The 13,853-nt window shown below is 37.8% G+C and overlaps 1 protein-coding gene across 6 annotated transcripts in view; it reads right to left on the reverse strand.

Annotated features, from left to right (window-relative positions):
* FBXL20 (F-box and leucine rich repeat protein 20) overlaps positions 1–13,853 on the reverse strand; it is a 94,461-nt gene that overhangs the window by 34,084 nt on the left and 46,524 nt on the right. For all 6 annotated transcript variants that reach the window (XM_042916618.1, XM_042916619.1, XM_042916622.1 and 3 more), the window contains one exon: positions 4,785–4,846. In XM_042916618.1, the coding sequence (XP_042772552.1) occupies positions 4,785–4,846 (62 nt within the window). The remainder of the gene's footprint in view (positions 1–4,784; positions 4,847–13,853) is intronic.

The following is a 13,853-nucleotide window of genomic DNA, read 5'->3' on the forward strand; positions in this document are numbered from 1 at the left end:
AGCTAAAGTCAGAAGTTTAACCAACTGTGCCACCCAGGCGTCCTCTTTATCTTATTCTTTTAAAAGGCAGCTAAGTACAATAAATAGTCCAATGACTGACTGAATATACCACAATTTATTTAAGCATTTTTACTTATGTATATTAAAACTGTTTCTAACTTTTCATAATTTCAAATAACGCTGCCATGAAAATTCTGCAAACCATTTTTACTCATATGTTTGCTTCTACAGGTTATAATATGTGTATCTCTTAAAGTACACTGTCAAATTACTCTCCAAAAAAGTTGTACCTATGGACATGCCCGTTGTATGACTTGAATTATCCAGTTATACCCTCTCCAGGACCACTCTGTGTTTTTTAACTTTTTTAATAAGAATTATGTTAAGAGGTGCTGTTCAAGGAGGCTTGGGATATTTGTCATAAGACTGTGAAGCCAAAGGAAGTTAGGAATAAATCCTTTTTACAAAACCATACTATAGGTAACCATATCCCAAAATCTACTTTCAGTATTGATTTTATCAATCAGTCCCATGTTCTCTACCAGGGATTTAGTATTAAGGACTTGGGCTTTCTTTTTTTGTACCATAATGAGTTTTATGTATAATTAGACCCTATCTTCTTCCACATGATGTCTCAGTTGTCTTTTTGTCTCTCGGTATTCTTTATCAGGAGTGGGGAAGGTGAGGTCTACTTTGTTTAAACCTGGGCAGCCTTGGGGAGCCTGGGTGGCTCAGTCAGTTGAGCATCTGACTTTGGCTCAGGTCATGATCTTACAGTTGGTGAGTTTGAGCCCCACGTCGGGCTCTGGGCTGACAGCTCAGAGCCTGGAGCCTGCTTCAGATTCTGTGTGTGTCTCTCTCTCTCTGCTCCTCCTCCACTCATGCTATCTCTGTCTCTCAAAAATAAAAGTTAAAAAAGTTTTTTTTTAATCTGGGTAGACTAAAGCCAGGCCAGTTTTTCAACAGTCTATTGAGAAGAAATGGGGAAAGACTAATTGAAGCAATCAAGAAGATCCTTAGACAACAGCAGACCCTTCATTCCATCTCAGTCTTCCTATCTCTTTGATCTTAACCATTCTAGCTATCAGGGCATCTGGCTGGCCCAGTCTGTACAGCACACAACTCTTGATCTCAGGGTTGTGAGTTCAAGCCCCACACTAGGCGTGGAGCCTACTTAAAAAAAAAAAAAAAGAGTACAACACAGTGATTTGTATACATTATGAAATGCTCACCACAGTAAGTGTTGTTATCATGCGTCACTTAACCATTCTGGTTACAGACATGGGTATCTCAGAATGAGTTATGTAAAGCGTTAAAGTGTAGAGAAAAGGACCACTGTCAACATGATCTTAGGTACTTAGCCTGAAGATGATGAAAAACAGGAAGGTGCTAAGTATAATGCAGTTTATTATTCTGGCTTATTATAGCGATAATTTAATTTCCTCTTGATTTATGCTATAGATCTATATTTATAACTCCACTGGGTTTTTTTTCAAGTTATTTATTTTGAGAGGGGGGAGACGATGAGAGTGAGAGAGGGGCAGAGAGAGGAAACAGAATCCCAAGCAGGCTCTGCATTGTCAATGCGGAGTCAGACACAGAGTTCGAACCTTGAACCCATCAACCATGAGCTCATGACTTGAGCTCAAAGCAAGAGGTGGACGCCCAACTGACTGAGCTACCCAGGCTCCCTGATGTTTTAAGTTGTTATGATATTTGGACAAGTAAATGCTTATTGTGAGCTCACCCCCCAACAAAAAAACACTGCTCTCACTAAAACCTGGCAGCCTATCCCATCAATCCTTATATTGGGTTTCTAAAGATAATTATCTTCATTGTCAAGTACGTAGAATAAATAGAAGTCAAAATTTACAAAATAATAGTAGATATTTGGATGGACTACATATGGAATGGAAGAAGAGATTTAAGCCCTGACATAGATCACATTCATCTTACTAGGGAGCCAAATCAGGACTGGAAAGACCAAGCTCTTATATTTGTTTTCTCTCTTTCTTTCTTTTTAATGTACTGTAATGTTAAAATCCAGGTGAAAAGCTAACTCATTTGGGATCTTGATATTCAGAATCCCAGTCAGTACATTCTAACAATGGAATTAGGATTGTTGAGACACATGCTTCAGAGTCTTCTAGGTCTGCATTTGGCCTCCACCCATGTCTGTCTGTAGTGCTTTCTTTTGTGGAGAAAAGGTTACTAAAGTCTAACTAGGATCATTATCTATAAAGTTTCTCACCTATGCCCCCCTAGGCGTAATATTATATTTATACAAATTGCTCAGGGATTAGTGATGTGTTTGCAGAAACATGATCTTTCAATTATGAAACTCCACATAAAGGTACCATACAGTAGATGATAGGAAAAAGCAGGGGCATTTTAGCAATTCAAAAATGTTTGTTGCATTAAATAAACTTATTGTTTTAGGAATTGAGGTACATAAGTTGGGGGTATCTATATTTATTTGGGAGTGGTTAGTAATCTGTACTGAAGAAGATGGGAGATTTATATCCACAGTGTTGTGCAGCCATAATCACTAATTTCAGAACATTTCATCATTCCCAAAAGAAACCCTGTGCCCACCAGCAGTCACTCCCCATCATCCCTCACCACAGACCCTGGCAACTTCTAACTCCATGGATCTGTCTATCCTAGATATTTCATATAAGTGGAATTATACAGTATGTGGCCTTTATGTCTGTCTTCCATGGAGAAAAACTCCAATAAAAAAAATGTAAACCATAAGACGGTGCAGCTAATTACCAAAGGATTAATTTCCCTGAATCTTAGTAAGTCTTTAAGTAAACTACTATAGTACAATGTAATGCCAGTATTTAAAACATTGAAGTATGTCTTAGTGTACTCAGTTCATAATAACAGTAAAGAATATAACCCATTTAGGGGCACCTGGGTGGCTCAGTTGGTTAAGCGGCCAACTTTGGCTCAGGTCAGGATCTTGCGGTTTGTGAGTTCAGGCCCCGTGTTGGGCTCTGTGCTGACAGCTCAGAGCCTGGAGCCTGCTTCTGATTCTGTGTCTCCCTCTTTTTCTGCCCACCCCCCAACTCTGTCTCTCAAAACTGAATAAACGCTTAAAAAAAAAATAAAAAAAAAAAAGAATATAACCCATTTAAAAATACTTTTCTTTAAGATGGTGCCATTATAATTTTGCTAAAATTTGAGGGATACTCAAGATATCTAAGATACATCTCCAACAGTTCTGAGTAGCTTAGCACGTATTGCTATTATTTCAATTATAGTCAACCTGCATGTATGAATGCATTGCTTCCATGGAAAAATCCATTCCAAGTTCAATTCAGTTATTTTTTCTTAGTATCTCCATTGTATAAAGTATTACATAAAGATTTAGAAGAATACAGTCCCCACTTGCAAAGTAGTGAAGGAGTCAGACGTGCAAATCCTTAGAAATGCCAGGAATACTTTTCTTTATCGGCAACAGGGCAAGATTATTTTCCATCGTGAGCATGGATTGGGCTGGTTATGAGCTAGACTGTGGCAGCAGCTCAGACCAAGAAATAGATGTTCCAGTACAACTTGTTAACTTCCAACATTTGCAAAAGGGAATGTACCTTTCTTTCTTTTTTAAAAAATTTTCAAAATTTATTCTTGAAGGAGAGAGAGAGAGAGAGAGAGAGAGAATGAGTGGGGGAGGAACAGAGAGAGAGAGAGAGAGAGAGAGAGAGAGAGAGAGTCTGAAGCAGGGTCCAGGGTCTAAGCTGTCAGCACAGAGCCCGATGTGGGGCTTGAACTCACAAACTGTGAGATCATGACCTGAGCCAAAGTCGGATGCTTAACAGACTGAGCCACCCAGCCACCCCTAAAATGTACCTTTCTAAGTCACGATATTCAACATAAGTGAACAAAGAATGGGATGATTAAGTACCCAAATAATGGGCACTGAAAACAACTCCCCTAGTTTTTTCCTAGGTGATTCCTAGGTCAGATGCATGTAAATTAGGGGTTTTGTGCTTTATGTTGTGGGTGATCCCAAATGTAATTTCTAGAGAACTAATTAAAAATAAGGAGGGTAAAATTATAACTGTAATAGAAGGAAAGAGTTTAAAATCACTTTTACCTTTTTATCTTTAAAATAAAGGTCTGTAACTCTTCTTTACAGTACCTCAATATATGTAATATTTTGTTGCAAATACAAGTTACTTCATGGTCATATTTGACTTTAGGAATAAGAAGTGGGGGCAAGGGATGGATCAGAATCACTTCAAAAAATCAGCACTGGGGTACCTGGGTGGCTCAGTAGGTTAAGTGTCCGACTTTGTCTCAGGTCATCTCATGGTTGGTGGGTTCCAGCCCTGCATCAGGCTCTGTGCTGACAGCTAGAAGCCTGGAGCCTGCTTTGGATTCTGTGTCTCCCTCTCTCGGCCCACCCCCCTGCCCCCTGCTCCCCGCTCATGCTCTGTCTCTCTCTCAAAAATAAACAAACATTTAAAAAAGATGAGCACTATAATAAAATAAAATGTATTATCTCCTTCACATTCTATCTAAGAATAGGGCAAAAGAAAACAAGTAAACAAAATCATATATAAGTACAAATCAGGAGAGAACTGTTACTAAACATTTAAAATTTTGATTCATATCTAGAAAACAGAGTTAAGATTAACAAAACAACCAATAAATTTACAAATTCAGATAATCCAGATCCTATACATACATGAAAATTATCAACAAGTCTAAAAATTTTTAAATAGACAATATGACACACACACAACCAAACTAAAATCAGCATTCATACTTACCGTAATAGGAGTTCTTTGGGAAGTTTTTTATTGATTACAGCTTCATCACTATTTGAGAACATCTGCAAAAACAAAATCAGTTAGTGTTACTTAACATTTTATTATGTTCAACTCAAAGTTTAGAGGCAATCCTCTAAAGAGAGGGGTGGGTAAGTATAGTGGGTATAATAAGCTAAAGTCATATTTTCAGAGACTCTTTAGCCTGAAAAACATCTGAGACATTTAATTTGTTCCTTGTCTGTAGAAAAAATTAATAGCAATCAGAGGGATGACATTATGTGGCAGTTATTATTTTAAGTGTTTTTCATGTATTAATGTACTGAATCTTCGTATTATCCTTAATCTTCACTTTCCACAAAAGGAAACCGAATTGCAAAAGGTCTCGTTGCTTAAAATCACATTACTGTACAGTGACCATTTAAAAGTGCCATTAATGGGGTGCCTGGGTGGCTCAGTCGGTTAAGCGTCCGACTTCAACTCAGGTCATGATCTCGCGGTCCGTGAGTTCGAGCCCCACGTCGGGCTCTGGGCTGATGGCTCGGAGCCTGGAGCCTGCCTCGGATTCTGTGTCTCCCTCTCTCTCTGCCCCTCCCCCGTTCATGCTCTGTCTCTCTCTGTCTCAAAAATAAATAAACGTTAAAAAAAATAAAATGAAATAAAAAAATAAAAGTGACATTAAGAGGAGTGCCTGGGTAGCTCAGTCAGTTGGGTGTCCAACTTCAGCTCAGGTCATGATCTCGCAGTCTGTGGAATTCGAACCCCGTGTCGGGCTCTGTGCTGACAGCTCAGAACCTGGAGTCTGCTTCGGATTCTGTGTTTCCCTCTCTCTCTGCCCCTCCCCTGTTCAGACTCTGTCTCTCAGTCTCAAAAATAAGTAAAAAAAACAAAACAAAACAACAACAACAACAACCCATTAAAAAATAAAATAAAATAAAAATGCCTTGCTACCAATCCAAAGTTTAATTTCCTTATGTTTCTCTTCTCTACAGGATTGTTTCAAATTTCTAGCTTGATATACAAGTCTCCTTCATGACCAAACCCCACTATCCACATAACAGTTCACTCATTAGATTTATTGAGTTCCTACCATGTATCGGGCTCTGTGCTGATAAGGTAATTCTCCAAATCTAAGTCACATTTACTTGTTTAAGCAGATGATCAGAAACTGGGATAGGGAACATTCTCTTCTGAGTTTTATGTAACATGCAGAAAACCGGTAATGCTTCATAACCACATGCAATTTTGATGCACACAACTGATCATTTAACAAACTAATCAAATAACCCACAATGGATACTTTTTAAAAAATGTTTTATTTATTTTTGAGAGAGAGAGAGAGAGAGAGAGAGAGAGAGAGAGTAAGCGAGGAAGGGGCAAAGAGAGGGAGACAGAAGAGCCAAAGCAGTGAGCCAGATGCAGGGCTCAAACTCACGAACTGCAAGATCACGACCTGAACCAAAGTCAGATGCTCAACCAATGGAGCTATCCAGGCGCCATCCACAATGGGTACTTTTAAACAGAGCCATCATTTCTTCCACAAAGGAGATCAAGACTGTAAGCTTGTGCAGTAAGCCACATAAAAAACCAAACGCCTATACTCAATAAAAAGCAGAGTAAAAACAGCAAACACATGTCACTGAGGCTGAAATATGTACAGTCCCTGCTATTAAGTATTACACAGATGTCTCCTGACTTCAGGCAATGAACATTTACTGAACACCCTGTCAAATCAGGCACTTTTCAGGGCAATGAGATCCAAGGAAAAGGAGACGTTATCTCTGTAATTCAGGAGCTCTTGCTCTACAACGAACACAGAAATAAGTAAATACTTTATTAATTATTAGAGATAAATGACAAAAGGTATCTGAGAGCAAGGGAAAAAATAACTAATTCTGCCCACAGAGGACATCTAAACTGGGTCTTAAAGGAAGGCCAGAAGTTAATTAAGAAACAGGGGGAGATAAGATGTATGAGCATGAAGGCCTTAGCATTTAACGATTCAAAGTAGAAAAAGTAACGGAAGGGAAGTAAAGAGGTAGGGTAAAGTAGTGGAAAGAATCCCAGACATCCAGAGTAATTACAATAAATATTTTCTGGTAACTCTAACAACCTATCTTCTAGCTAAATAAATGGAAAGCTCCATGAGGGCAGGGGCCATGGCTTTCACATTTGCTCATGATATTTCCAGGATTGAGCACAGAGCCCGATACATGGTAGGAACTCAATAAATCTAATGAATGAACTGTTATGTGGATAGTGGGGTTTGGTCATGAGGGAAACTTGTATATCGAGCTAGAAATTTGAAACAATCCTGTAGAGAAGAGAAATGTAAGGAAATTAAACTTTGGATTGATAGCAAGGACACAAACTAATAATATATTGAAATTATAGTTCAAATAAAAGATGATGAAGGTGTCTGTGAGATTACAGGGCTGGTGGAAATTAAAAAAAAAAAAACTGGAGAAAAGGATTTTTGAAGAAGCAAAAAGACTTGGTGATGGAAAGTTGGACTATCAAGTTTCAGTGTAACAGATAATCTTATAATAAGAGCAATGCTATTAACTGACAATAACATGTTTTAGGAAATTATCTGACATCAAAGAATAATCTATTTCCTCATAATTTCTACCCATTAGTGGAAGCTATTAAAAAATCATCTTTCTTCTATAAGGCAATCTTTCAAATGAAGCCATCATATTCCCTCCTAAACAAGTTTAAGTTCTTCTCAAATGATATAACTTCTAAAACACTAGTCATTATGATCATTCCTCTCTGGGTACTTTTATAGAGAAGAATGCATGAAGGAGTTATAATGCATTTAAAAACTGGAATAATCAAGGGTTGATGACATAAATAACAATGTCGTGCAAAGAAAGCTAAAGTATAAATGGAGACCTGGGAGCCTTTTCAGAGTAAGCACACAACATATATCTTAAGCTTAAGATCTTTGGGGGAAAAAAGCTTTTAAGTACAAAATAGACTCACTAAACACCCAATCTACTAGACTCTGCCCAACTCAAATCCACAAAAAGACAATCACTTATATATTAAAAATGCTAAACTCTTTATCTTGTGTACTCTAAGTGTTTATTAAATGCTACATATCTCACTTAGTAAAGCATTTTGCTCTCCTGAATATACACAATAAAATTGATTTAAAAAAACCCCATACACCTGCCATATGTTATTCACAGGACTTCTAGAACTCTAGATATAAAAAGGAACAAAAATCACACCCAGCAGTAATTTCTTTCCTTGCATCAGTCTATATAGACTGAATGGTGTTGTCTCTGTGGGAGCATGAAGGTAAGCAAAGGGAAAAAAGAATACAGTGTCCTGGGAGGATTTGGGAAACACCAGGCTTAGAGGACATCTGTCCAGATTTACATATTCCTCCTCTTCCTTCTGTACATATACATTCTACCTCAAGTTTGCAAGAAAGGATAAAATCAGTGGTTCACAACCTGTGGTCATCTGACCAGTAGCATCAGCATCAACTGGGACTTTGTTAGAAAGGTAAATTCTTGCGCTTTACCCCAGACCTATAGTAACAGAAATGGGGTGAAGAGGAGGTAGAGAAAAATAAGGGGAAGCTGTATTTTTTATTATAATTTTTTTAAGTTTATTTATTTTGAGAGAGAGAGAGAGAGAGATAGAGAGAGCGTGAACAGGGGAGGGGCAGAGAGAGGGAGAGAGGATCCCATGCATGCTCCAGGCTCAGAGCTGTCAGCACAAACTCATGAACTGTGAGATCATGACCTAAGCATAAACCAAGAGTTAGAGGCTTAACTGACTGAGCCACCCAGCCGCCCCAGGGAAATTCATATTTTAGAAGCCCTTCAGGTGACACCAATGCTTCCTAAAGTATGAGAACCAATGGACCAGATGAAGCAGATTGCTGATCTCAGGACTTAAGAAATTATAGCTCTATAAGATCTACATAACACAATCAGAATATTTTATTATTTGAAGTGACACAGCAGGAGCTTAAAAAATAATCCTAGAGGTAAACATAATAATTTTAGATGTTTTCTAGGAAACCCAAATGCCTTTTCCTCCAGTTCATGGCACTGCTGGTAAAATGTTTCATACAAATGACAGAATATATGTTTTAGATATTTTACTATTAGCTGAATCTAAACTTAAGGTTTCTCATGTAAAATATAAAGGTTGTCAAAACAAGTTAGATCCAGGGAATATAATGAATTACAACAAATTTGTGAAGAATTTTAGATATAATTGTTGTAGGGGAAGTGACTGATCAAATGTTTGACACTCTTAGGTAATCTGGTTTTTAACATGGGAATATAGCATTATGTATTTTTAACATGGGAATGTATCATTATGGATTTTTCTAATCTATCCGCAATTACAAGGATGTGGTCATGGGGAAAACATGAAAGCAACTAGTTTGTTCTCTATTAATTGTTTTAAGGTAGAACATCATCCCCTGAACAGACACTGCAAAAGCATTTATCTAGACATAGGACATCTTAAATATTCAGGTTTTAAAAAATCTAAGTGACATGGTTTGTCATCCACTGGCATTTATTGTTGCTGTGTATGAAGCTATAATTGTTTTTTTATAAATTATATAGTTGAGAAATATAATGGCAGATAAGTTTAACAAAGTAAATAGTAAAGAAACTACTTGCTCAACAGTGACCCCTGCTGACTAAATTAGAGTATGGTTACCATCTCCAAAAAAGGAAATATAAAAGATCTGATTCAGCTTTATGGAAGAAATACAAAATTTAATGACTATTTTGGTAGAGAATATTAGTTATCCATTCTCTTCTTCTAGATAACAGAACTCCCAATTTTTAGCTAGTACATGGCTATATGGAAAGAAGATTTTATTTCCCTTGCAGCTAGATAAAGCCAGGTTACTAAGTTCTGGCCAATGGGTAGAAGAAAAAGTGATGTGTGCAATTTCAGGAATGTCCTTAAAAGAGAGAAGGTATGCCCCTTCTTACTCCTTCTTTAATTTTGCTGCTTGGAATCTGGTTATGATGACCGAACTCCATTTTGTATCACGAAGTTGAAGGCCATAGTTTTAAAGACAAGCAAAAAATTAGAAAAAGCCTGTAAATGACTTACAGAGACACCATGCCTCTGGACTTTATATGACAGAAAAATAAAATTTTATCATATTTAGGCCACTTTTAATTTGGGTCTCTGATACATGCACCTAAATTTACTTATTTTAGCTTTTAATTTTTTTATTACATTTATTTATTTTTGGGAAATAGAGACTGAATGCAAGCGGGGGAGAGGCAGAGAGGGGAGACACAGAATCTAAAGCAGGATCCAGGCTCTGAGCAAGCTGTCAGCACAGAGCCGGACACGGGGCTCAAACCTACCAACCGTAGATCATGACCTGAGCTGAAGTTGGACACTCAACCGACTGAGCCACGCAGGCGCCTCTACTTGCTTTAGATTTTAAAAGGCATCTTTTGGGGTGCCTGGGTGGCTCAGTTGGTTAAGTGTCCGATTCTTGATCTCATCTCAGGTCCTGATCTCAGGGTTATGAGTTCAAGCCCCATGCTGGGCTCTGTGCTGGGCATGAAGCCTACTAACCACAAACAAACAAACAAACAAACAAAGTGACATCTCTTGTTTTGCAAGATGAAGAGTCCTAGAGATTAATTACACAAACACTGTGAGTGTATTGTACACTTAAAAATGATTAAGATGGCAAATTTTAAGTTATATGTATTTTTCCAATTAAAAAAATTAAAGTTTTTTTTAAAATAAAAATTTAGCGTTTCTGAATTTAGGACAATTAAAATTATTTCATTTTTAGAAATTTTTAATGTTTATTTTCTTTTGAGAGACAGAGCACAAGAAGGGGAGGGGCAGAGAGAGAGGGAAACACAGAATCTGAAGCAGGCTCCAGGCTCTGAACTGTCGGCACAGAGCCCGATGTGGGGCTCAAACCAATGAACCATGAGATCATGACTTGAGCCAAACTCAGGTGCTCAACTGACTGAGCTACCCAGGCACCCCTAATTTTTGATTTACAATGAAATCAAAAGCATCTTTTGTGCTTTATAAAATAATGTTACATTTTTTAATCCAGAGCAAGTTTTAACTATATATAGTAAAGTATAACCAATGGAGGAAAACAAATAAAACAGAACTTAAGGACCATTTGCTTCTCTTCAAGCAGGCTCTGTGCTATTGTTTATACTATTTTCTCTAAAGCACCTGTGCAGCCAAACTTGCCTATTCTATCAGCAGAAATAGACTGACGTCCACTGGACATGCATAGGCCATGAAGCCTTTCCCAATCTCCCTAAACAGGATCTAACTGTTTCTTCCCCCACAAAACCACAAAGCACTCCAAAGTTCAGAACACCAGTTCTGAGCTAATGTAGCACTCCTTATATCAGACTATAAAATCTGAGAGGAAAGGGGCCTTTCCTCTACACAGGGGCCACTGTATAGTCAGCAACCAACACACAGTGCCTAGAAACAGGTGAACCAGTGAATGTTATACTGTAGGGATCTGTTAATACTCCTCTGACTATAAATTCTCAGCAGGTTTCCATGATTTTATCACTTTGTATCTTTATGGTAGAGTGCCTTGCCCCCAATTTTTTAAATAAAAATATTTAATAAATTGAATGTGACCCTAAATTTGGTAATTAAAACACATATGACATCAGCACAGTAACAAACTGATAATCATTACAACAAACGACTTAACAACTGAAATATCTGGGGAAAAAACAAAATATATGAAGAAACAAAAGTTTGGAGACTCGGCTTATGGCCCATTTATTTCAAGGAATATGAGCTACATTAAATTTCTTGTTTAAAAAAAGTTGTTAATTACTGTTTTCACGATTATGCAATTTTATATGTATATAGTATTTATTAACAGCTTTAAATAATTCACATACCATAAAATTCACTGGTTTTAAGTGTACATTCAATAATTTTTAGTAAATCTGTAAAGCTGTGCAACGATCACATTTTCTATGAATTTCCATCATCCCCCAAAATATCCCTCATGCTTATTTGCAATTCATTCATTTGCTGATATCCAACCTCAAGCAACCACTAATTAGCTTTCTGTCTCTTTAGATTTTCCTTTTCTGGACATTCAAAAACAATGGAAACAAAAAACATCTCACTTTTGCATCTGGCTTCCTTTATTCTGCATTTCTGAAGCTCATCCATGTTGTAGCATGCACCAATAGTTCATTCCAGTATAAAAATACTGTTGAATACTACTTCAGTTTGTGAAATGCCATATTTTGTTTATCCATTCTCAGCTGACAAACATCAAGATTGCTATAAATATAATAATTTTTTTTTAAAGTTTATTTATTTTGATAAAGAGAGTGCAAGTGGGGAAGGGGCAGAGAGAGAGAGAGAGAGAGAGAGAGAGAGAAGGAAGGAGAGAGAGAGAATCCCAAGCAGGCTCTGCACCACCAGTGCAGAGTTCCATGTGGGGCTAGAACTCACAAACCAGGAGATCCTGACCCAAGCTGAAGTGGGATGCTTAAATGACTGAGCCATCACTCAGGCACCCCTGCTACAAGTTTTTTTTAATGATCATGAATAATGCTTCTATGATTATTCTAAGTCTTTGGGTTGATATATGTTTTAATTTCTTATGTATAGAATCTAAGATGGAGAACTGCTGGGTTGTAGTCTATGTTGTTTGTTTAAAACAAAATTTTTTTAACATTTATTTATTTTCGAGAGACTGAGCATGGGAAGGGGAGGAGCAGAAAGAGAAAGAGACACAGAATCTGAAGCAGGATCCAGGCTCTGAGCTGTCAGCACAAAGCCTAATGCAGGGCTTGAACCCACCAACTGTGAGATCATGACCTGAGCCAAAGTCAGATGCTTAACCGACTGAGCTACTCAGCAGTGCCCCAAGTTTAAACTTAAAAAATTTTTAAGACCTGTTTTTGAGAGCATGAGCGAGTAGGGGAGGGGCAGAAGGGGAGAGGAAAGAGAGAGAGAGAGAGAAAGGGAGGGGGGGGGGGAGAGAAAATCTCAAGTAGGCTCCACGCTCAGTGCAGAGTCTGATGCAGGGCTCCATCCCAAGACCCTGGGATCATGACCTGAGCAAAAATCAAGAGTCTAATGCTCAACTGACTGAGCCACCCAGGTGCCCCTTAAGATTTCCCCCCCTCCCCCACTCAAGCTTTCTCTTTCTCAAAAATAAACTAAAAAAAACAAAAAAAAAAACCAAGTTTTTTTAAAGTAATCTCTAAACCCAACATGGGGCTCACTCACAACCCCGAGATCAAGAGTCACATGCTCACCAACTGAGCCAGCCAAGTGCCTCAGTTTATTTTAAACTTTTAAAGAAATGGGGGCGCCTGAGTGGCTCAGTCAGTTAAGTGTCCGACTTCGGCTCAGGTCGCTATCTCGCGGTCCGTGAGTTCGAGCCCCGCGTCAGGCTCTGTGCTGACTGCTCAGAGCCTGGAGCCCGTTTTAGATTCTGTGTCACCCTCTCTCTCTGACCCTCCCCCATTCATGCTCTGTCTCTCTCTGTCTCAAAAATAAATAAACGTTAAAAAAAATTTTTTTTAAATAAAAAAATTTAAAAAAATGGGTGATGGGCATTGAGGAGGGCACTTGCTGGGATGAATATAGGGTGTTGTATGTAAGTGATGAATCACGGGAATCTACCCTCCAAAACCAAGAGCACACTCGTATACACTGTATGTTAGCCAGCTTGACAATAAATTATATTAAAAAAAAAAAACTTTTAAAGAAAGCGATGAATTATTTTTCAAAGTGGCTAGACCATTTTACCGCCTCATCAGTAATGTATGAGGGTTCCAGTGTGTCCACATTTTTGCTATCACTTGTTCTTATCTATCTTTTAAGCTTTAGCCAGTTGGTATATCAAGGTTTCAATTTGCTTTTCCCTAAATACTAATGCATCTTTTCATGTTAGCCAAATGACTTCTTTGGTGAAATATGTATTCAAATCATTTGATTGATATATATATTTATTAAAGCTTATTTATTTATTTTAGTAATCTCTACACCCAACGTTAGGCTTGAACTCACAACCCCAAGATCAAGAGTCACATG

Source organism: Panthera leo, chromosome E1 (assembly GCF_018350215.1).
Source record: "Panthera leo isolate Ple1 chromosome E1, P.leo_Ple1_pat1.1, whole genome shotgun sequence".
Lineage (NCBI taxonomy): Eukaryota > Metazoa > Chordata > Mammalia > Carnivora > Felidae > Panthera > Panthera leo.